At 35.5% G+C, this 23,126-nt stretch overlaps 1 protein-coding gene across 4 annotated transcripts in view; it reads left to right on the top strand.

Moving 5' to 3' along the window:
* Window positions 1-23,126, top strand: part of d4 (double PHD fingers d4) — a 131,870-nt gene that overhangs the window by 40,176 nt on the left and 68,568 nt on the right. For all 4 annotated transcript variants that reach the window (XR_014126811.1, XM_081725544.1, XM_081725545.1 and 1 more), the window contains exons 3-5: window positions 1-108; window positions 7,243-7,392; window positions 7,479-7,554. The exon at window positions 1-108 is cut by the window's left edge and continues 146 nt beyond it. Coding sequence is in view for 3 of the 4 variants with exons in the window: in XM_081725544.1 (XP_081581670.1) it covers window positions 1-108; window positions 7,243-7,392; window positions 7,479-7,554 (334 nt within the window). In the remaining variant the exon portion in view is untranslated. The remainder of the gene's footprint in view (window positions 109-7,242; window positions 7,393-7,478; window positions 7,555-23,126) is intronic.

A 23,126-nucleotide genomic window follows, 5' to 3' on the forward strand; every position in this document is an offset into this window, starting at 1 on the left:
AAGGAGGCAGACCCTGAGTCCGATCTCCACACTATTAGCACTGTAGAGAATCCAGCAGCTGTTAATGAAGACAGTAAAGATAGTATTAACAAGGATGAACCTGGAAAGGTAAGACAGCATATGGATTTAAAAAAAAAAAATAAATAAAAAAAAAAAATCTCAAGCTGAAGTTTTGTATAAGTTGTGATCATTGATGTCGAATATATATATATATATATATATATATAACAGATCAATATCTTTATCACTTTGTTATTTGAAAAGTGTTACCTACCGTTCAATATTTGCCTGTACATATATTGAAGGGAATGCATTTTACATAATGTGTATGGAATAACTAATAACAAGGGTATGCAAAATTAGAAAAAAAAATGTAATTGGATTTACAGGCACTAATTTTATAATACTACAACGTTTATGATCAAAGTTTGAATTAAAAGTATTCATCAAAAGATCACAGTTCCAGATTCAAAACAAATTACAAGTGTGAGGGTAAGCTAGTGAGTAGGCTTTTTAAACTGGACTGTAGGTAAAAATTAAAATTACAATTCAGTGTTTTGATTAGGCTGAAGCATAGATAATTTCGTGTCGTACATTATTTCATTTTGATTTACGGCTTTATGAAAGTTGTGAAAACAACACTATGGGTTTAGTATTCTAATATTGTACCCTGGCCGTGTAACGTGGGTTCCTGTCACCATGGCATGGCGCGTCCTCAGGTTGCGGATCGAGGAGAAGGCCTCTAGTTACAGAGGTTAGCTGCGAATATACTGAATAAGCAGTCGTGGCCAGACGACTAGGAGTGGTCCTCCAGCTTGGGGGTTTGGGTAAGGCTAACAACCTCATCCTGTAAAAAAAGGCACTTGTTCAGAAATATTCACAAAAGCCTCGGTCAAGGACTGATAACTTGGCACGACCTCAGCAAAAGAAAATGGACATGAAATTTGGAACATGGAATATTAGAAGTCTTTATAGGGCAGACGCGTTAAAATCCGTAACAAGTGAGTTAGAGAAATACAGGATGGACCTAGTAGGAGTTCAGGAAGTTAGGTGGGAAGGAAATGGATCTGTGAATTCCGGAAGTTTTACGTTCTTTTACGGGGAAGGAAATAAAAATCACCAATTAGGAACAGGGTTTTTCGTTCATAAACGTATATTACCAGCAATTAAACGGGTTGAATTTGTTACTGATAGACTTTCTTTTATTACTCTTAAGGAACGGTGGTGTGATATTATTGTTTTAAATGTACATACCCCAACTGAAGATAAGGATGACGACATAAAAGACAGTTTTTACGAAGAGGTGGAACGGATATTTGATCAACTCCCGCGATACCATATGAAAATTCTATTAGGGGATTTCAATGCGAAGGTAGGACGAGAGGATATTTTCAAACCGATTATAGGGAACGAAAGTCTGCATAAGGAAAGTAATGACAACGGTGTTAGACTCGTGAACTTTGCAACATCCAAAAACCTAATCGTGAAGAGTACGAAATTCCCACATCGCGACGTTCATAAATACACTTGGACATCACCAGACGGAAAAACACACAATCAAATTGATCACGTTTTAGTAGATAGAAGAAGGCAATCTAGCATAATTGATGTCCGGTCGTTTAGAGGGGCTGATTGTGACACTGACCACTACCTGGTAGCAGCAATAATACGAGAGAGGCTATCGTTGAATAAAGGTAATATTCATTGTCCGAAAACGGCGAGATTCAATTTAAAGAAATTAGAAGAGAGCCAGGTAAGAGAGAAATACCAGATTGAAGTTTCGAATAGATTCTCGGCCTTAGAAGATTCGGAGTGCACAAGTGTTTGAGGATACCTGGATTGAAATTAGAGATAGCATTAAAATTTCAGCAAAAGAGAAATTGGGACACGCGGAAATACGTAGGAACAAACCATGGTTCGACCAGGAATGCAAAAACTAGCAGAGAAAAGAAAACAGGCAAAATTACGCTGGCTACAAAATCCGAATGAAATAACTACACAAAATTTCGCAGATATCAGGCGGGAAACTTCCAAAACTTTTAGAACAAAGAAACGCGATTTTCTGAAAGCTAAAATTAAGGAACTTGAAGATAATAGTAAAAATAAAAACATCCGGGACATGTATAATGGGATAAGCGAATTTAAGAAAGGCTATCAACCTCGTGCTTATATATTAAAGAAATCTGACGGTACAGTTCTCACTGACACGGATAGCATCTTAAATAGATGGAAAGATTTCTTTGACGATTTGCTTAACACGCAACCAAAAACTAGTGTTCGTGGAGAAAAGGTGATATACACCGCAGAACCGTATATTCCAGAACCCAACCGAATAGAAGTAGAAACCGCTATAAAGAAATTAAAGAAACACAAATCTTCGGGTGTAGATGAAATTCCGGCTGAGTTAATTTTAGCTGGAGGCGAAAAATTGTGGAACAAGATACACAAACTCATTCTCCTTATCTGGAACAAGGAAGAATTGCCACAAGAGTGGAAAGAATCAATCATTGTTCCAATTCATAAGAAAGGCGACAAAACTGACTGTAATAATTATTGAGGCATTTCTCTTCTGTCAACATCATATAAAATCCTTTCAAATATTCTATTAGGAAGATTGACCCCCTACGCAGATGAAATTATTGGAGATTATCAGTGCGGATTTAGACTAAATCGATCAACTATCGACCAAATATTTACCATTCGCCAAATACTCGAAAAAAAGTGGAATACAATACCCCGGTACATCAACTATTTATTGATTTTAGAAAGGCGTACAACTCGGTTAGGAGAGAAACATTATACATCGTTCTTACAGAACTTGGAATACCGAGAAAGCTAATTAGATTAATTAAGATATGTTTAAATGAACCCCAAAGTAAAGTCCGGGTTTGAAAATTTTTGTCCACGAGCTTTCACGTCGAAAATGGCCTGAAACAAGGAGATGCGTTGTCGCCATTATTATTTAACTTTGTTCTGGAATACGCTACAAGGAAAATCAAAGATAGCAACCAGGGCCTATAGTTGAACGGTATTCACCAGGTTATGGCATATTTAATAGGGGATGATAGGAGAACAATAGAAAGAAATGCAGAGATCTTATTAAACGCTTGCAGGGACATGGGTTTAGAAGTAAATGCAGAGAAAACTAAATACATGGAAGTGCGTCGGGACCATAATACAGCAAATAATAGATGCGTTAAAATAATACTTTGATAAAGTGGATACTTTCAAATATCTAGGATCAATATTAACAGACGAAAATCATATTTACGAAGTAATTAAATGTCGACTAAAAGCAGGGAATTCGTGTAACTATTCGGTTCAAAATCTCTTGTCGTCGCGAATTCTGTCGAGAAATTTGAAATTTAAAATATATAAAACTATAATCATGCCTGTTGTTCTGTATGGTTGCGAAATATGGTCGCTTACTCTGAGGGAAGAACATAGACTGAAAGTATTTGAGAACAAAATCCTGAGACGAATATTCGGACCCAAGAGGAACGGGAATGACGGAAACTTCATAACGAGGAACTACATAATTTATACGGTTTACCTAACTTTGTTAGGGTCGTCAAGTCTAGGAGGCTTAGGTGGGCGGGTCATGTAGCTAGAATGGAAGAAAGTAGAGATGCTTTCAAAGTCTTGACTGGAAGACCAATCGGAAAACGACCATTAGGAAGACCTAGGCGCAGATGGGAGGACAATATTAAGATGGATCTCGCAGAGATAGGAATACAAAGTAGAAACTGGATCCAATTGGCTAAGGATAGAAGTCGGTGGAGAGTTTTTGTGAACGCGGCATTGAACCTCCGGGTTCCATAGGCCATAGAGTTAGTTAGTTAATATTGTACCCTGCTGGTTCCTAAATTGCGAAGCAGCGCTGATAAGGTCATTTTCGAATGATGTGATGTGAAATTTCCACCAATCTCCAAGTCAAGCAAGGTGAATTTGTCAAGTTAGTCATTCGTAAGAATTCATTAATAGGCATTTACTCAAAATAATATTTTGATAATACTAAAGAGGAATAAACAATACAGTTCTGGGTTAACTTGATTTTGGAAGAACGTTATAAGAGGAAGGAGTGGTTTTCGACCAGGAATTTTCATAGCTATGATTCAAGAAACATTAACATTGTTTCTACAATGGTGAAAACTGATCAAAATATGTAGTTCTACAAGAAGGGTAATTTCTTGAAAATACACGCTTGAAGATGACCAGGGATGGTACCGAGACGGACTTTTATATACCGAGACACACCTTTATAAATCGAGACGAGACAGATAAGTCTCGGTCTCGTTTCGAATATTGATACTGATAGCTATTAAAATTGCCTTTACTCGAAATTTGTTTTGTTACTGTGCTAGATAATATGGGAACGGTTGACTGACGTACAGTGGCGTATTTAGGTGCGGGTTATCGGGCTCAAGCTTCTCCCGAAATAAATTTGTGATTTTTTTTTTATCATCGTACGTGCAACACAAATGTTACTTACTCGTTCCTCAAGCCTCTTCCAAAACAAAATCCACTGCTGATGCACACAGCTTTCTCTCTCTCTCTCATATATATATGTACAGGGCCCGATTTAGGGGGGTGCATCGAAGCACATGCACTGTAAATATATACTATCTAAAGTGAGAACCTAGCAGTGAAAAAGCAACATTTTCGGAAACTTTCTGCTGTTATGTGTCTGTTGGAAGCTTAAAAGAAAGCTTAGTTTTGCAAAAGCAATAGTTTTGCCGAGAACGAGACGAGAAACAATTGTAGACTGGATACCACGAAACTAAAAAAGCCTATATATATGAACTTTAGAGGTAGACTATGCTAAGTCACTTTTTGGTCGAAATTGAGTTAAGAATGCTTTTTTTTTTTTTTAAAAAAAATAGACTATGTTCTTTCTAGTGGTGCAGTAATGTAAGTCTAAAAGAATCCTATTAATTTGTAACTACTTAGTATAGTTTGAAAAACAATACTATAGGTCTTAGTTAAGGAACCGGTTTTTTGCTTCTTCGGTAAAATTACGAAATTATGATTTGGTTTAGTATAAATCTGAGGTTTAGATATAATAAAATCATGACCACCATCATAATCAACTATTAATAATACACTGCTGGATGAAGATCTTTCCATGTCTTCTCCACAACTATCTATCTTGTGCAATTCTTTTCCAGATTACTCCCCAGTGGTTCTTGATTACGTCATACCTCCTTGTATGCGGACGTTTCCTAGGCTGTTTTAGTCTCGTGATATCCAGTCTAGAATTGTTTTCGTCATTGATTATAATTTCTTCTTGAAATACATACGTCCAGCACATTTTCCAGCTCATGTTAAAATTATTTCATCAATACCAGTCATTAGTTGCCAAATAATTCATTTCTATATATTTGGGCTACAAATAGCTCAAATCCGCCACTTTCGGAGCATAAACACGCTACTTTTAGATCTTCGGTTCGCGTGGTCCCGAGTTCGATTCCCGGCGATATATATAACTTTTACTAGGTAAAGTAGCTAAAAATGGATCCAAAATTTAACGGAAAAAAAAATATTTTTGACTATTCAGTCCTTCATGTTGCAGCAAAACTACGAAAACTAATACAAAAGAAAACTAGAAAGTTAACAATCACTGGCTTTGGCGAGGGAGAGAAAATAAATACAGATAGCTTGAATTGCTGATATACTTATGTAATATGTAATATTTAATATTAATTGTTTCACAAATAATATTTAATCAATATAAAATTTCAACGTAATTAACACACAATCAAGTTTTCTCAAATAAAGATCGCATGGACCGGTGAGAGCTCAGGAATAAGCTTAATCTATGTTACGGCACTGGATATATGCTTATGTAATGCATTACAACCTTATGAACTTCTATAAGAAACAGAATGTTCTTAATGAGACGCGACTATGCGAAACATCGGACTTTGAAACTAACTTGTTTGGTAATACAAGCCGAGACGACACATAGCAAAGGTGAGTGTCGTAGCTCCCACCACAAGGTTCAGGAAGTTCGTGTTATAAAGTATCAATTAAACACGGAGATGTAAAACGGTAGTAAAGCATTTGATCAATTTCAAGCAAAATATATTGTAGTAATAATTTACCCTATTTGTTAAGATAATGAACGTTACATTCTGTTTTTAAAATAGCAGTCAAAGCAGAATGTATTGGATAATAAATGAGAAATTGAAAATTTCAGTTTTGGTACGATTAAATACATTCGTGGTGCTATGCGTTGTGTTATCCGTTAGGAGGTATTGAACAATTCTGATTCAAATGAAGGCAATAAACTTCTGTGTAATACTGGAGGTAATTTAATACATTTTAATTGTATAGGCAGTACTGAGGTTATATGAGACAAAGTCTATTACTGAAAGTGAAATATGGGTTACTATTAGGGTTTTATCCCAGGTATGATATACCCACTGATTACCTAACCTGGAACACACGCATAGAAAGCATTAGCACTAGCAAATTAGCTATGAAGAGATGCACCATACCATAATTCCAAGTCAAAAATTGAAGGCAGAAAATAAGAAGCGGAAACGACAGAGTGTACGATAATAATACTTTCACAATTTTAATTTCACACTATTTATTTCGAGACATTCGAGACGAGACCGAGACGGCGATTTTTGACTCGAGACGAGACCGAAATCGAGACCGCTATTTGTCAACCGAGACGAGACCAAAACTACAAAGTCTCGTCTCGATACCATACCTAAAGATCATTGAAATGTAGCGTCGATTTGTCGTTACATGGATGCATAGTGAGTAGTGGGAAAGGATTTTGATAAAATGTTCGCAGAAAATTAAATGAAATTGAAGATCGGGGATAGAACTGAAATATTATATTGGAACATCATGCTTGAAAAATTAAATAATTATATTGGGCTAGATATATACAAAAGAAAATAGAGAAGTTTCGAAGCTGATTATTGTATGAATGCAGATTTTATTTTGATGATACCCTGCATATTGAGTGGCTGATTACCAGTTATTTGTTTTATCAACAAAATCCAAGATATAGATAGAGTGAGCGGTGATTAGCAATAAGAGGTTGAAAGGGTTTTTGGAAAGAGGTCGGCCAGAGCTTATATACTTAAAGGTTTTATTAGAATGTGGATTCGAACTCGGATTTTGCTCGATCATGAGTGACAGGAATTCTTGTTGGTAACGTGCAAGTGTATTATTTTATGATTGAAATTTTCGTTTATGTTCATTGATCTGTTATCGTTTCAGTTTCCTCCTCAAGAGACGTGGTTCTACGAAGAGTATGAAGTCCCTGATGCGGGTGAATTTGATGACCCAGATCCTGATTCTGACTATGACTATGATTATGATGAGAAATACAGACAACGCAAGAAGAAGCGAGGAGGAAAAGTATCTCGAGTAAGTGTCTTGTTTTGATATTCTTAAATGTTCTTTTAGTGCATAGTATAGAAACATGCTACTTTTATAATATGTCTTTGTTTCAGGGTGGTGGAAGAGGCAGAAAGAAGACGCCAGCATTTGATCCAACAACAGACGCAGAAAAACCCTTCTCTTGTGAGCGTAAGTAGATATTTTTAATATTATAAAAAGTAATAATATTTGATTTTATTGAGTCATTTTTAATATATAATCACATTTATTTCAAATCCTAATGGAATTAAATATAATTCAAGTGTATCATTTGTGGACCTATTTAAAACAATGTTTCCGAATATGAACTGTAGATACAAAACTCATAAAATCGACACAATATAATATATTATTTCTTTGGTTGAGCTCGTTCATCCTTTTAAGAACCATTTGGTGATCAATGGCATAAAATAAATGTTTCACGTTCTGAAAACCTTATCAGAGCGCCAAAGATTCTGGACCGAATTCAAGTTGATGATAAATGATCAGGATTTCGATCATTAGTATATATAAGAATAAGTAATTACATACTCATCATATCAGATAAAGCAAATACTTATAGTGTACTCTCATACGGTGTAAAACAAATGAATTTTCTATTAGATAAACGCATTAATGTACTAGAATTGTTACCTAGTGAGACAGCAGATGAAGTGCAAAGAGGCAAACCAAATTGGCTTTAGTATTTCAATAATGATAACGGAGGGTTTATTGGACCAAAATTTATAGATAACTTGTATCTCTTAAAATTAGAAGAACTTGAAATTGAGACATAACTCGAATCCTTTTAAATTTTGAATCAAATAGTTGGATCAAGTTGACTTCACCATAGTAACTCTATAGCAAATAATGCAGTATATTTGTCTCGGTTAGATAGAATCAATGACTACCGTATTTACCCATTTATAAGATGATCCCATATTTTGAGAAGACTTCTTAAGAATTTTTGTTATTTTTAACAAATTCTAAATAATTAATATTACAATTCGTTTAATTGATGCAAAATATCTTAAAATACACCAAAAAAGTTAACATTATCTATTGTAAACTGATATAAATTATTAGTGATTGTCTAAATTATGGTAATGAAAGAACAAATACTGTTAAAATACGGTGCTGCAAATAAAAAAATGCTTCAGTTCACGGTCATACCTCTTTACTTTCACATCCCTTTTAACTATATATAAAATAAAAACAATGATTGCATCAACGGAGGTATATTTTAAAGTTCAGTATAAGCTGTTACACAAGTAAAACGTGGAACTCAACTACCAAATCTTAACCTGCGAATGGAAGATGACCTCGTACTTTTTGAATGACGAATTTAGGAATTTAGGTAGATATGGTGTACCTTTCTGTTTTTATGTTGAGTGAAACAGGAAATAACATTTAGGCCAGTTATAAGACCAGAAAGCCAAGTGACATTTCGTGCTTATTAATATGTTTAATGTAAGTGTAATGATTACGTAACAAATTAATTATTGTTTTACCTGTTCTCTAACTCTACCAGTATATTAAACAGATATATGTGTCTGACTTACGTGGTAGTCATAAACAAAACATACTGAAGAAACTAAATTCAGGCCTATAACTCCCTTGACTTATTATCCAGGCTTGTTATTCAAGTGTAGAAATAGAGAAAAGAAATTAATTAGAAAAATAAATCCGGTCTTATTGCAACACACACCTCTCTGAGGTGTCTTAGCTAAAGGTTCTAGGATTAAATTTCATTGGGTACAAAATAGAATTGGAATGTATGTTAAGACTTTGATCCACGATCGGGTTCGAAATTAGGGTACCTCCCCAATAAATAAACTAGTACAAAATAGCCAAAGTCTTAGACGAGTAACTAAATAGCTTTTCCTTCTGAATGATTTAAAATGACAGAATTTTCACGTATTCAGTTTTATTTCTGATCATCAAATACTATTGGGAGCATTAGCAGAATCGCACGTATAGTAATCGCGCCGGGTCATGAATCTTGACCTAGATCTACCGATTTCACCACCCAATAGAGAGCAAGGGTGTGTTCCGTTCGTCAACCCCCACCCATCAAATTTTGTCTGTCGTCCCTCGCGCTACACAGAAGACATCTCCCGAGAATACAGTGTTGTCGGACTGGCGCCAAGTTCCGTTTTGTTAATTGTTTTTTGTTGCGTTATATTTTCGTTGTTACTGTAAGTGTCATTGTTACCGTTTTAGAATAATTGTTACAGAAGTTATTAGGTTATTATTGTGTAGTGTTATTATTGGTAATTTTTAAATGCTTTCGTGCGCGTCTGTGTATATGTGATATACGTATATACTCTTATACGCGTACTTGTTATTGGATTCGTGTATTTCCTCTTGCAGGGGCAAACCAAGAGCCGGACAACCCGAGCGACTGCCCGGAGCACCACAGTCAGGGGGCGCCGAAACGAGTCTCAAATATTAAATTTTATAACCTGTTTTCTACTGATTTTTTTTTTTATGTTCTTGTAAAGTAGCGTCAATTACATAATCTTTTTCCATTCCACCATGGAAGAAAAGAGTTTTATAGTACTAGGGGGGAGCAGGCCCGTATCCAAAGGGGGTCTTTTCACAAATATTCAAATCCAAAAATCAAAAATTTAGTACGAGATGAATGTCCAACGAATTAGGTTTTTAATTTCTTATTTTGGTCTGCAAATTGTGGCTTGTTCCGTCGCAGAAAATATAATTTCACGAAAAATAATTTCTTCTGTTTCACATGCGAAACCCCTTAGAAGAAATGAGTGAGTAATTATTCAAATCTAAGATTTTAAATAATATTCTCAGAAATAGCGATACGAGTGGGAACGCAAGGGCATTTTTAATTGGTGGTTATGATCACTGACAACTAACTTCAAAAAAGCCTATGCCGTAAATGCAATGCTGTGATAGAAACAAAACGGAATTTTATCGTATTTAATACACGTAGGATTCGTCAAGAGGCTTGCTAGTGTCTAGTATGTCTTCGAATCCCTTCTGTATGATTCAATTTATATATAGTTCGCAATTTTCCAAAACAATATATATATATATATATATATATATATGAAAGTGACTATGCTTGTAACTTAATAGCTTTTGAACCATCCGACCGATCTTGATCAAATTTTCAACATAGATGAAGTTCGGGCGTGGGATATTTCTTATCATTTCACTTTGAAAGTGCACCTTAGGGAAAGGTTAGTATATAAAAATGATCGAAAGTGACTGATGTTAGTGTCAAATACATAGTTTCCGGGGTCGCTGAGATAAACAGCGAGACTTCGATGCCGTTTAAATCCAAATTCAGCCCCGCAACTTGGGGGAAAGGGGAGGGATGACATAAAAATGTTTGAAAATGACCAATATTAGTGTCGAATCCATACTTTTCGGGGTCACTGAGATAAACAGTGACACTTTCGATGCTGTTTAAATTAAAATTTAGCTCTGCAACTTGGGATCGAGGAGGAGATATATTAAAATGATCGAAAATAACCGATATTAGTGTCGAAACCCTAGCTTTCAGGGTCGCGGAGATGAGCAGTGACACTTCCGATGCTGTTTAAGTCCAAATTCAACCCCCATTAGTACTCCCACGGGCTGGATGGTGAGATGTAAAAATAATTGAAAATGACCGATATTAGTGTCGAATCCACAGTTTTTGGAGTTTCTAAATTGATTGGTGGCAGTTTTGGTGCCATTTATGTCCAAAATGAAAGTTATTCTCCCTGTGCGAAGAACAAGTATTCTGCTAGTTTATTTATAAAAAAAGAAAAGAACAATAAAATTATTTGATTAAAAAATTGCGTATAAATCTGAGAATAAAAATAAAAATTGCAGCAAAAAAATGTGTTACGTAACAAAGACCTAAACCTCCTCCGGCCCCCTTGTCACACTTCGTAACGGAAGGCCGAACCCCCTCCCCCCTTTGCCGCGTTACGTAATATGTGGACGACCCCTTGTACGATTCCAATGTTGTAATAATGACGAAACACTGATTTCGGTCATGATAAACTACTGAAGTTGTATGTAGAAACAGTAGTCCAGGAAATTCAAATTTAAATTGAAAAACAAAAATACATACAAAGACGCAAGCACATGGTGGAGAAAATGGTCTGAACTTACTCATTGGCTTATGTGGAGAAAATAGTCTGCTACTGACAAGACATAAATCGCTTTTTTGTAGTTCGACATTTTTCACTGAAGAATATACTTGCGTCACAGACTTGTGTGACACATTGCTTTCTCTGGACATTTTCTATTTTTATTATTTCTGTTGGAACATTCGCCTCTCATCATTCTAGTACAACATATAATTACGTACGTTTCGTTGTTTGCCATGTACAAATAGTCCAGGGTCTGAAACACCAGAATCCAGTCAAGAGGAGTGTCAGTTAAGGGTTCGAATCCCTTTAAAGGCCATTTTTTTCTTCATGTCTTCATGTGTTTGTATGTCGTTTTATTTTTTTTCAATTTAAATTTGAATTCTCTGGACTATGGTTTCTACATAACACTTCAGAATTTTGTCATGACCGAAATTAGGGTTTTTCCTTGTTTCGCTGTTGTTACAAGAGAGGAATCGTAAAAGTGTGCAATTTGCTAAATACACTTTACATCGAGTTTTTTTTTTCCACTTAATACTTGTAATAATATCTTAGAATAGTGGCTTAAGCGTCGATTGGGAGTCTTGAGTTTGATTCACGTTGGGTTAATTAAGGAATTTTTTTACCATTCGCAATATTGATACTTCTGATGTAGAACAACATAAAAATATACAATTTCTTTCGATCTTAGAGTTCAGACGACTTTCTTCAGTGCATGCGCTATAGAACGGTGAAATATCAAAACCTCGTCTACAAAATTACGTCAACCTTATGAACCTCGATTCGTACTGTCTGGGAATGTAACGTGTTTAGCAAACAATTGAGTGCGTAAGCCACATCCTTAGTATGGGTCAAAAATATGACTGATCAAGAAGCAACGTTACTAGCAAACCCGCGCAGACGCAGGAACTATTGTTGTCTGAATGGTTGAATATGATACAAAATTTAAAATATTTATGGCTAGCAAAGTAGTTTCAAACACATTTCCGCGTCCACCACCTCTTCTTATAGTCATGACTATATTTTAAATAAAAATTGGTAGTAAAATAGGTTGTTAAGATTTTGTATAGTTACACGATGTTGACTGTTCAAATCAAAAACGCGAACGAAATTTACAATGAAAAAGAATGTCACGAAACTTTAAAAATTATTAAAGGGTGACACTGCTCAGAAGTTGGGTCGTTCTATTATAAATGTCCTCCATTTTGGAGTTTCTTGTAAGCATTAGTCTTCCTAAAGTACTAACCGATTTTAAAAAATATTTTTTAAATTTAAACATGTTTCCATCCTATAACCGCAAATCTAGTTTATATATATATATTTTTTTTTTTTAGTTTTTACTTATTTTTCCACAATATTTACTTTATTTACAATGTATTTATCTATGGAAGAAATTTAAAAAAAATACAACATTACATTTCTAAAATTGGTACCCACTCACCTCAGCTCAGGGGTGACCTACAAATTTTGTTTTGGTTTCAATATTCTTCTATTGAGGTACCTACTACCTCCTGAAAGTTCGGTGCATTTAGCAGGGTTTGAAAAAATCCAACCCACCTGGGCACATATGTGTTTTTCAGGTATTTTCGGATTAAATTGTTTTTTTTTCGGGTTTAATTGGGTTTTTTCGAAATATTTCAATGCCTTTAGGGTAAAAGTGTTAAAACGTGATTTATATTTCAAGATTGTCATTGTCGCAACTTGAAACAATTTTCTGTTCATTACTGTTTTGAAAAAAATGGCCGCCATTTTGATATTTTAAATTGAATCGCTGATGTCTCTTGCTTCTACCCTCAAAATTTCAACTTAAAAAGTCCGAAAATTGCACCCTGTAGCGTGGATACACGCTAATTGAAAAATGGCCGCCATTTTGTAAGTTTACGTTGGATCGCTGCCAAAATACATATACAGCAAATTTAGTGTGTCTCGTGCTTCTACTCTGAAAATGTGTTTTTGAAAGACTGAAAATTGCTCTTTGTAGCGTGGATACCGGCTATTTTGAAAAACAATTCTGCATTTTGAAATTTTACGTTGGTATGCCGCCAAAATCTATGCAGGAAATTTAGCGTGTCTCGTGCTTGTACCCTGAAAATTAAACTTAAAAAGACCGAAAGTTGTACCCTGTAATATGTGTGTGGTACAGGCAGACAAACGAACAAATGTAGATCGAATCATTCCAGGAGCCTTAGTAACGTTCGCCAAATACAGTATAAATATCAAATATATTAATTGAAAACAAAGATATAATTCATATATTATAAAATAAATGGATTTATTGTTGAAGTTCACTTCCGATATTTCGCGCGTTCAATTACGGGAATTTCCCTAGCACTAGCAAGACGGTTCTTTCTCGAAAATGAATTTAAAACAACAAAGAGAGAATTCCTATTTTATAAGGTAAATGTCTTCAATTAAATATCTTCCAGCTTAAAATAAATAGTTTTATTGCTGAAGTATTCATTTCCAATGCTTTGTGCGTTCAATTGCGGGAATTTCCCGAGCACTTTTTTCATGACGGGTTTTCCCCGGAAATGTAACTTCTTTACTGTACATCGATACTTCCACTAGTATGGAAGTTTAAATTCAGCACCTGAAATAGTAGGGTTACATAGTCTTCGGAACTCCGAGCGTTAAACTTCTTAAATTTGACAATAATTTTTACGCTATTGCTAGTGTTGATTCTCCAGAATGCTTATTTGAAGAGTAGCAACTAATGACTGAACTAAACTACTGTTGTTGGAAAACCAAATTTTACTGAAGAATACTTGTGTTACCATCTAATGTATGAAATAATACTATTAGTTTCACTAATGTATTTACATATTTACTGGTGATACAGGAACCTATGGTCTTAAACTCGTCAAATGTATGAGGGATAACGTCTCACGGCGTCGCCGAGCACACTATTCACGGAAAGTATTTTCTAAAATATAAAATTACATATTTTACCTCAAATAGGCTATAAACACAATCCATACATTAATTTGTTCTATAATTATCTCAAGCTAAGGTAAGCTTTTTTATTCGCTCAGAACTTTATATACGCTTTTTTATTCGCTCAGAACTTTATATAGGTCTAACATTGAATTTTGTTGTATACTCTAACATGAAAGCATTTAATTCGCCCAAGGTAAGTCCAAAATCTGATAAAAATCACTTTCAATGTGATCACCTTAGTTGTACCGATAATATACTAACAAAAAACTCAAAAACCCAGGTGGGTTTTAAAGTGTTTTTTTTTCAGGTAGGTCCAACCCGAAAAACCCGATGTTTTTTTTTTTTTTGGGCTGGGCCCACTTGGGCAAACCTTGACATGTAGTCCCTCAAGTCACAAAGACGATTACTTTTATTTTTATTCTTTTTTTTAACATACGTATCCCCCCTCCCCTCCCCTACATTGTGCCGTCAAAGTAAAATGATGAAAACATCCCAGGTCCGAATCTTATCTATGTTGAAAGTTTGATCGAGATCGGTCGGGTGGTTCAAGAGATTAAGAGTCACAAACATCGTCACTTTCAATTTGGATCTGAAGCCTTTTGTTCACAGACACCGCTATTGTTCACAGACACCGCTATTAATATGATATATAGATTGTTTGCTAGCAATTGTGGAATTGTTCCTCATTTTCTACTTCTTCTAGTACTGATAGAAATAATAATAATAATAATAATAATATTATTATTATTTTCGTTCGCCATTTCCAATACGTTCTATATATCCGTTGAACCAAAATTTAAATTGGAACAATTCTTTACTATATTCGTAGGCATATTTTCCAATATCAATATAACGCATAAATAACCGTAATTCTTTTACTCAAAGAAATCCATTACTATATATCATGACGAACACAAAAAATCCTACGCATTTTTTATGAGCATGACTATAACTTTACTATGATAATCAATGTTCTGCCATATTGACAGGTCCTTATAGCAAACCAATCTTTCTCCATTCATTTCTATTTTCTTTTGTTAAGGCAATAGAAGTTTCAAGAATTTTTCATCTTCATTCCTTCCAGGAGTTGACACCTTCTTCTTCCACTCTTTTTCCTTCCAGAAACTAATCTTTCCAAAGTATCTCTCATAAAAGGCAACTCATTCTCATAGGGGCTGCGGTGGCTCAGTGGTAGAGCGTTCACCTCTGGTGCTTGGGGTCCCGGGTTCGATCCCAGCCCCCGCCAAGTGAACTTTGTGGTGGACAAACACCGTGTGCGTGGGTTTTCTCGAGGTTCTCCCGTTTCCTCCCACTTTCTTCATTACTCATCATCACCGTCTCCTTTAGCCTAACCGGCATAACCGTGGGACGTAAAACTCAAAGATTTGCAACTCATTCTTGGACAGTGTCCTAACCAATTTCTTTTAATTTTTGGTATCAACTTCAGTGTTCTTTCCTCATTCAGTTTTCTCAGAACTTATCTATTTCTTATTTTCTCTTTCCAGCTGATTTTTTTCATCCTTCTCCATATCTACATCTCGAACCTTAATGTAATGGATATCATTATAATTAATGTAAAAAACATATGTGAAAGTTCAGTAATGTGAGTATGACTGTCTAGCTCTACAATATAACATTGAATGGAAGAATCAGAGTCCATTCTTATATCCACCTTTTCCAGAGTAGGCATTTTTTAAATATGTAATAACGTGATGGCATGCGAATATTTATCTTTTATTTCATTGATAATGATAATTGCATTTACAATAGCAAAAGGATACATTTGTTCTCACCGTGACCCGAAACAAGCTATTTCGAAATGGGACTGGCTGACTTGTATATCATACAAACGAAAAAGTAAATGTTATTGTTCGTTTGTTAACACATAACCACCCCAGCCAAGTTACATATGCCCCACTTAATTTTCTTGAGTTCTTCAATTTCCTCTATCTCTGTTAAGAGAGAGTGAGTGAAAGTTGATAATCTGACCGTAAAAGATCTGGGATTATTTTTTCTGGCAATCTTTGTAGAACTTACATTTTACACTTCTATAAAACATCCTTTATCACTTTACTCCAAACATTCTCACATGAATATTTTTCAGGAGTGGAGATGAGGTGTGTTTTCTACTACTTTCAAACCTATTTTGTCTCAGGTTCAAATTGGTGGATGTGAGTCATATCCCGAATAACGACTGTTACTAAAACCTGCTTGTATCCTCTTTGAGAGCACTCGCTCAAAAATTTGTCCAGATTGAAATCGAAATTAGTTGGGACAACACTTGGATACTATTTAATATATCTTAGCTCCGGCGCATAGTGATGGTTCAACTCAACTCGGAGAGGAAGAAGTAGACATTAAGAAAGAAAGAAACTCATTGCCGACTGTGTTCAGGATTCAGACATTTGAGAACGTGTCTCGTCAGTATTTTCCTCGTGCTTTCCCGCAGATTTGTGTATTCAGTATTTCATCAGAGGGTTATAACCTCTTATACGAAATCCCAATAGTTTCTATAACATGCCAGAAATCTTCGATTCTGCAATACCATGTCACGGATGACATCAATGTTTTCTGGTTCACCGCTGGTTTTGAAGGTGCGCCGGAGCGAAGTCCATAATCAGTGAACATCTGACACTTGGAAATCTGCAACTCGATTTCTCACAGTAGCATTAGGAATTGCACGGTTCCTCAACAATTGACACATATCGAGATGGATTTTTTGGGTCATATCTTTCTTGTAAAAGTACTCAATAATAGCTCGGTTTTTCGCTCGCTGTTTCTTGGTCATGCTTATTCACAGGGTCATTCTGCCGATATGGTGCTTGGAGTAAAAGTAAATTGTAGGTCTAATGATGTAGGTGAGAATTCTGTATCCATCATGAATAAATTTTTTGTGCTTGCTTGAACTATCCATATTAATTACAGTGATATTTCACAAAATATTTAACACAAAGGGACAGTAATAATTACAATATAGTCGTGGTATATGTTAAATGGCATTTGTTACTTTTTACATGGCATCGGATCAATTCGATTTAAAACAAAATGGATATATGGACTCAATATCGTAGGAATAGATTCTGTTTCCGCCCTTATCTTTATAGAGAATCTAGAAGAGTTATAAATCTATATTACTTTCGGTTTCAATCTTCATCCTCTTGGATCAAAAGCTGTAACAGATATATAAAATTCTTTTCATATGGATTTAGGTATGAAGAACAGTTTTTTTTTTTTTTTTTTTTTTTTTTATACTTTATTCCTCTATTGCAGCCAGAAGCTATACGTAGGCTTACCAGTTTTGATTTTAAAAGTCCGGGTAGGAAAATTTTTGTCCACGAGCTTTCATGTCGAAAATGGCCTGAAACAAGGAGATGCGTTGTCGTCATTATTATTCAACTTTGTCCTGGGATACGCTACTTTGTCCTGGGATACGCTATAAGGAAAATCAAAGTTACAGGGTGTCTACTGACCTGGAAAACCTTGAAAACCTGGAATTAGCCTGGAATTTACTTTTGGACCTGGAAAACCTGGAAATAGCCTGGAATTGGAAGAGGAACCTGGAAGTTTTAAAATATTGTTTTTTGGATTGGTATGGAATACGTATATTTTTGTAAAATGCAAGAAAGTTATATACTACAGCATAAGTTAAAAGCCAATAATAACTTATTCAGTGGAGACGTAGTTGAGAAAGACAGACAGACGTGAGCAGAGTGCAGGCAATGAATGTTTTTGGAAAATATGTTGAGGGTACAAGAAGAGATTTTGTTTGTTTGGCATGGTCGTTGTGAATAACAGTGACTACAAAAAGAGCTAAATTAGTCCCCGATGATGAGGGCAAGGTAATTGAAAAAGTTAAATTTCATGATCTATTAAGTTTGTGTCTTACACTGAGGGGATACTGGCATACAAGCCAGAAGCTTTCTCTGTAGTTGCTGCTTATTTGCATAGTATGAGTCAAGCTTATTTGCTGCTTTGTGAAGACATTAGTTTACATGTTTCTGTAGCAAGAGTAGTAGACAGGTCCTGAACAACATTCCGCTTATACTCCTGTGCGGAAGTTTTTTAACACACGAACTACCAAAGGGGTCATATTGACCTCTCACCGTCATTCATCGTTCTTTAATTTGAACATTAATTAAAATATGCCAAACATATGTCAGCACTTTTCTGCTCTCTAACCAGTGTGATTATATTCTAAATACCATACTTCAATTATTTTTGGTTTTCTTTAAAAATGGCGATTTACCTAGAACTACCACGGGGATCATTTTGACACCTACCTATTTACTTTGAAAATGAAAATGAAATCTTTGAGTTTTACGTTTCACGGTTATGCCGCCTACCTAAAGGAGACGGTGATAATGATAAATGAATGGAATAGTGCAATGAACAAAGTGGGAGAAAACATGCGAACTCTTAGAAAACCCTCGCAGACGGTGTTTGTCCACCACAAAGTTCACTTCCTATTTATTTTACCCTGAATAAAAAAATGCCTGTTTTCATTCTTGTTTATACTTTTTATCAAGGTGTATTATTGACGCCCCCGAAACAATTGTGAACAACCATTGATTTGTGGTAATTGTTTTGAAGAATGTGTTTCACTGTTTGCAGGTAGTAAACGGCGTGCACAGCAGAGTTTCTAGCACAGTTAAAATATATTGACGATAGTGCTTCTGGTAATGAGGACAGCAACAGCTGGATTAAAAAGGAAAATGTTACAGACCTTGAAAAATAAGATTTTTCCAGTAGTTATGACAAAGAAGTCAAATATTCTGATTCTGATTCTAGTAATAATGATTCAAGTGAAGAATCTGAGCAAGGGAATTCTATTGAAATTACTGGTAGGCCTAGTGAACTCCGGATCAGACTATGTGGACAATAGTGAATGTAAACAACAAGACATGCCGAAGATTACAAAAACACTATAGTTCAAAAACAAAAACATAAACATAATATAGTTCGTATCAAACCAGAACCCACATCACTCGTTACGCGTAATATAGATGATGCTTGTGCAAGGGCATTCAGACTGATTGTAACCGATACTCTACTGCCAAATATAAAGAAGTGTAAAGAAGTTGAGGCCCGTCGAGTTTTAGATTATCCTAACTAGTCAGTTTTTCTCGATGAGCTTGATGCAATTATTGTCTTGCTATATTTTTCCGTGGAGCAATGAGGATGAAGAGCATTAAGTGTAAAGTGTCTGTGGTCTGGAAAGCTTGGGCTGCAGCTCTTGAATAAATAATGAGATTGATAATGTTTATCCCAAGTCTAAGTGGAGCGAAAAACATAGAAGTAACAGGTTTGCTTATTTTCTGATACTTAGTATCAGTTGATTGATAATTCCCGAAGATGCTACAATCCCATACTTATTTCACTATTGATGAGCTGATCTTTCCAATGAAATTTATTCAGTTCATAAGTAGCAAGTCGGATAAACATGGCACAAATTTTGGATACTTCTTGAAGTGAAGAACAAATATATAGTAAATAGTTTTCCATATCTAGGAAAAGATGAAAAGGGGCCAAACAAACATCCCTCTTGCTGAACATGTAGGTTTACATCTTTTGAACCTCGAGATTGCATGGAACTTGAGACATCATTTTTACGTCTCTACATCATGTAAGGGAACTAAAAATTTGCTTGGTACTATATGAAGCAACAGGATTAAAGTTCCAGCTTCCGTACGTTTCCATAATAAAGATTTGCATACCACAGACTACTCAAAACCGTGGACGGTATCACACTCACCACATATCAATGCAAGGAAAACACAAGAGTACTGATATTGAGCACCATTCACACTAACGTGAATGTAATGAGTGGTCACGAAAATAAGGAAACTGAAAGTTTTGTTTTACAATTGTTTTACAGAAAATTGGTGTAGACATTGTAGACTAGATGGATAGTAAATATTCTGTGAAGACTGTTTGAAGAAAATGGCCGGTATAGCTCTTTTATAACCTACTTGGTTTGGCCGCCATAAACTCACATATCTTATACAAGTATATTTTCAAATAGGCATATTACTAGACAGGAAATTGGAGAAGTACTGTCTTTTAAGTTGGCAAAGGAACACTCTGAAAAAAGTGAGACAAACGTGAGACAAAGATTTGCCAGCCGCACCAACAAGTTCTACCGGATAAAGGAAGAAGTGACAAATCGGAACATGTAGCGGAATCAGTGCATTTAAATTTATACTATATGCCTCAATATAATATTATTATAAAAATTTTGATTTACTCTTGAAACTTGTACTGGTTTATATGCTCACATCTTAAAATTTTAAATAAATACGTAACATATTGGTATATTAAATGTCCTGAGTTTATCTTCAAAAATATTTCAAGTGTATATTTATTCACATATTGTCAAATATTTTGGGCGTGGGAGACCATGGTTTGATATCTGGTTAAATCTAGTGTGGATTCTAAAGCATATTAATTTTTTTTATCAAGTCACATCAAGTCTTAGTTGCCAAAGGAACGCTAAATTTGAACCTAAAAAACCTCTAAAACACAAGGGGTCAAAATGACCCCTTTGGTAGTTCTTGTATAATTAATTTCCTGGTAGTTCTAGTGTTAACAGGAGTCCAAGCCCGCGGATGTTGCAGTGAACTCCATTCCCGGTGGCCGGAAGGTGTATCACCGGAAAAAAAGTAAAATTGCCCACATCTTAACGGAATCACTTTTTGTATTTAGGTTATCATTTTACTAGTCTTGCAATAAATCCTGTTACACACTAACAATTAAATTTTATTTTTCAGTCATAAAATGGGGAAAAGTAAAACTAAATTCCAGGACTCGTGGAAAGGCCAGTGGAAATGGGTTATTAGGTCCAACGATCCATTTAAAGCAGGTTGTAAACTCTGCAGAACTGATTTTGACATTTCAAATATGGGAGCTGGATCACTGAAATCTCATGAGAAAGGAAAGAAACATCAAATAGCTATTAAAGCTCTTAATGCACAATGTTCGATCGTAAAGTTCTCAAGCAATGTTAACAAGGAGCCTTCCTGTACAAAAAATTCTACAGCGTCTTCCAGTTCAGTGACTGGCACATCATCTACTCCAGTTGTTCAGGAGAAAAATGAAAGCCCAGCAAAAACTAGTGGTGTAATAACGAGTTATCTTATCAAAGATCAAGTGACGAAAGCAGAAATAATGTGGATATTACACAAAGTTACAAGTCATGCATCGGCGAGAAGCCAAGCGAGTGCAACGGATTTGTTTCCTTTAACGTTTCCTGAGTGTGAAGTCGCTAAAAATATGCAGTTACACAAAGACAAAATAGGTTATGTCATCACTTTTGGATTGGGTCCATATTTCCAACAGACGCTACTTCGTGAACTACAAAATTGTGATTTTTTTGCAGTATCGTTCGACGAAAGCCTAAACACTATCTCACAGAAAAATCAAATGGACTTAGTAGTTCGTTTCTGGCACAGTGAAGAAAATAAAGTTTTAACACGTTATTTAACATCAGTATTCCTCGGACATGCTACTGCCCAGGCTTTGTTAAGTGCATTTATAAATACTTTCAAGGACAAGGGTCTCGATTTTTCTAAGTTACTTCAGGTTTCTCTGGATGGCCCCAATGTTAATTTGAAATTTCTGAGTGATTTGAAGGCCTATCTGAGTGAAGAAAATGGTGAAGGTCCACAGCTTTTGGAGACAGGAACGTGCTCTTTACGTATTGTTAATGGGGCTTTTAAGACTGCGCATACCAAAGCTGGTTGGAATGTGACAGAGTTTTTGAGAGCGTTGTACTATTTATTCAAGGACTTCCCTTCAAGAAGAGCAGATTTCATGGCAGCATCTGGGACAGCAGTTTTCCCTCTTAAATTTTGTTCTATTAGGAGGGTGGAGAATTCTAAAGTTATCAACCGTGCCATAACTATGATTCCTGCCTTAAAAGTTTATGTTGATGCAGTGAAAACAAAACCTCCTGAAACATCAAATTTCTCTAAAGTAAAAGCCCACATCCCTGATGTACTGTTGCCTGCTAAATTAGGGTTCCTTCAGTCCGTATCTGTAGAACTAGAAGAATTCCTCACTAAGTACCAGACAGACAGTCCATTACTACCGTTTCTATGGAATGACTTAAACACGTTGATTTGTACTTTGTTAAGCCGCTTCGTGAAAGATGATGTCTTAAAAGTAGCTAAAACTTCAAAAAAAAAACTGACCTCAATAGATGTTTTTCATAAGGACATCTTAAAACCACTTAATCTAGTTGATGTTGGATTTTCTGCGGTTACATCGCTTAAAGGAGTGAAGGATGTTGATATATTGAACTTTAAGAAAGAATGCAGAAGATTCTTGCAAGAACTGTGTAAAAAACTTATGCTAAAATGTCCTTTAAAATACAGTGTAACAAAAGCCGCAAATTGCTTGTCTCCAGAAACTATGACCAACGAAACCCTTCGTGAATCACGTATCACACTCGCCCTGGAGACATTTGTCGAGAAGGGCCAAATAACACCTGTAAATGCTGATATGGTGAAACGGGAATATTTAAAATTTTGTTCAGACCAAGACACAGCACGAAATCTGTCAAATTTCAGTTACGACAGATTAGACGTTTTTCTCCATGATCTGTTAAGTAAAGAAGGTGTCTCCAAAGCGTTTAAAACATTCATGCATAAGATATGTGTACTTTTCCATAGCAACGCAGCAGTGGAAAGGAGTTTC

Source organism: Thermobia domestica, chromosome 9 (assembly GCF_964235325.1).
Source record: "Thermobia domestica chromosome 9, izTheDome1.hap1.1, whole genome shotgun sequence".
NCBI classification, from domain to species: domain Eukaryota; kingdom Metazoa; phylum Arthropoda; class Insecta; order Zygentoma; family Lepismatidae; genus Thermobia; species Thermobia domestica.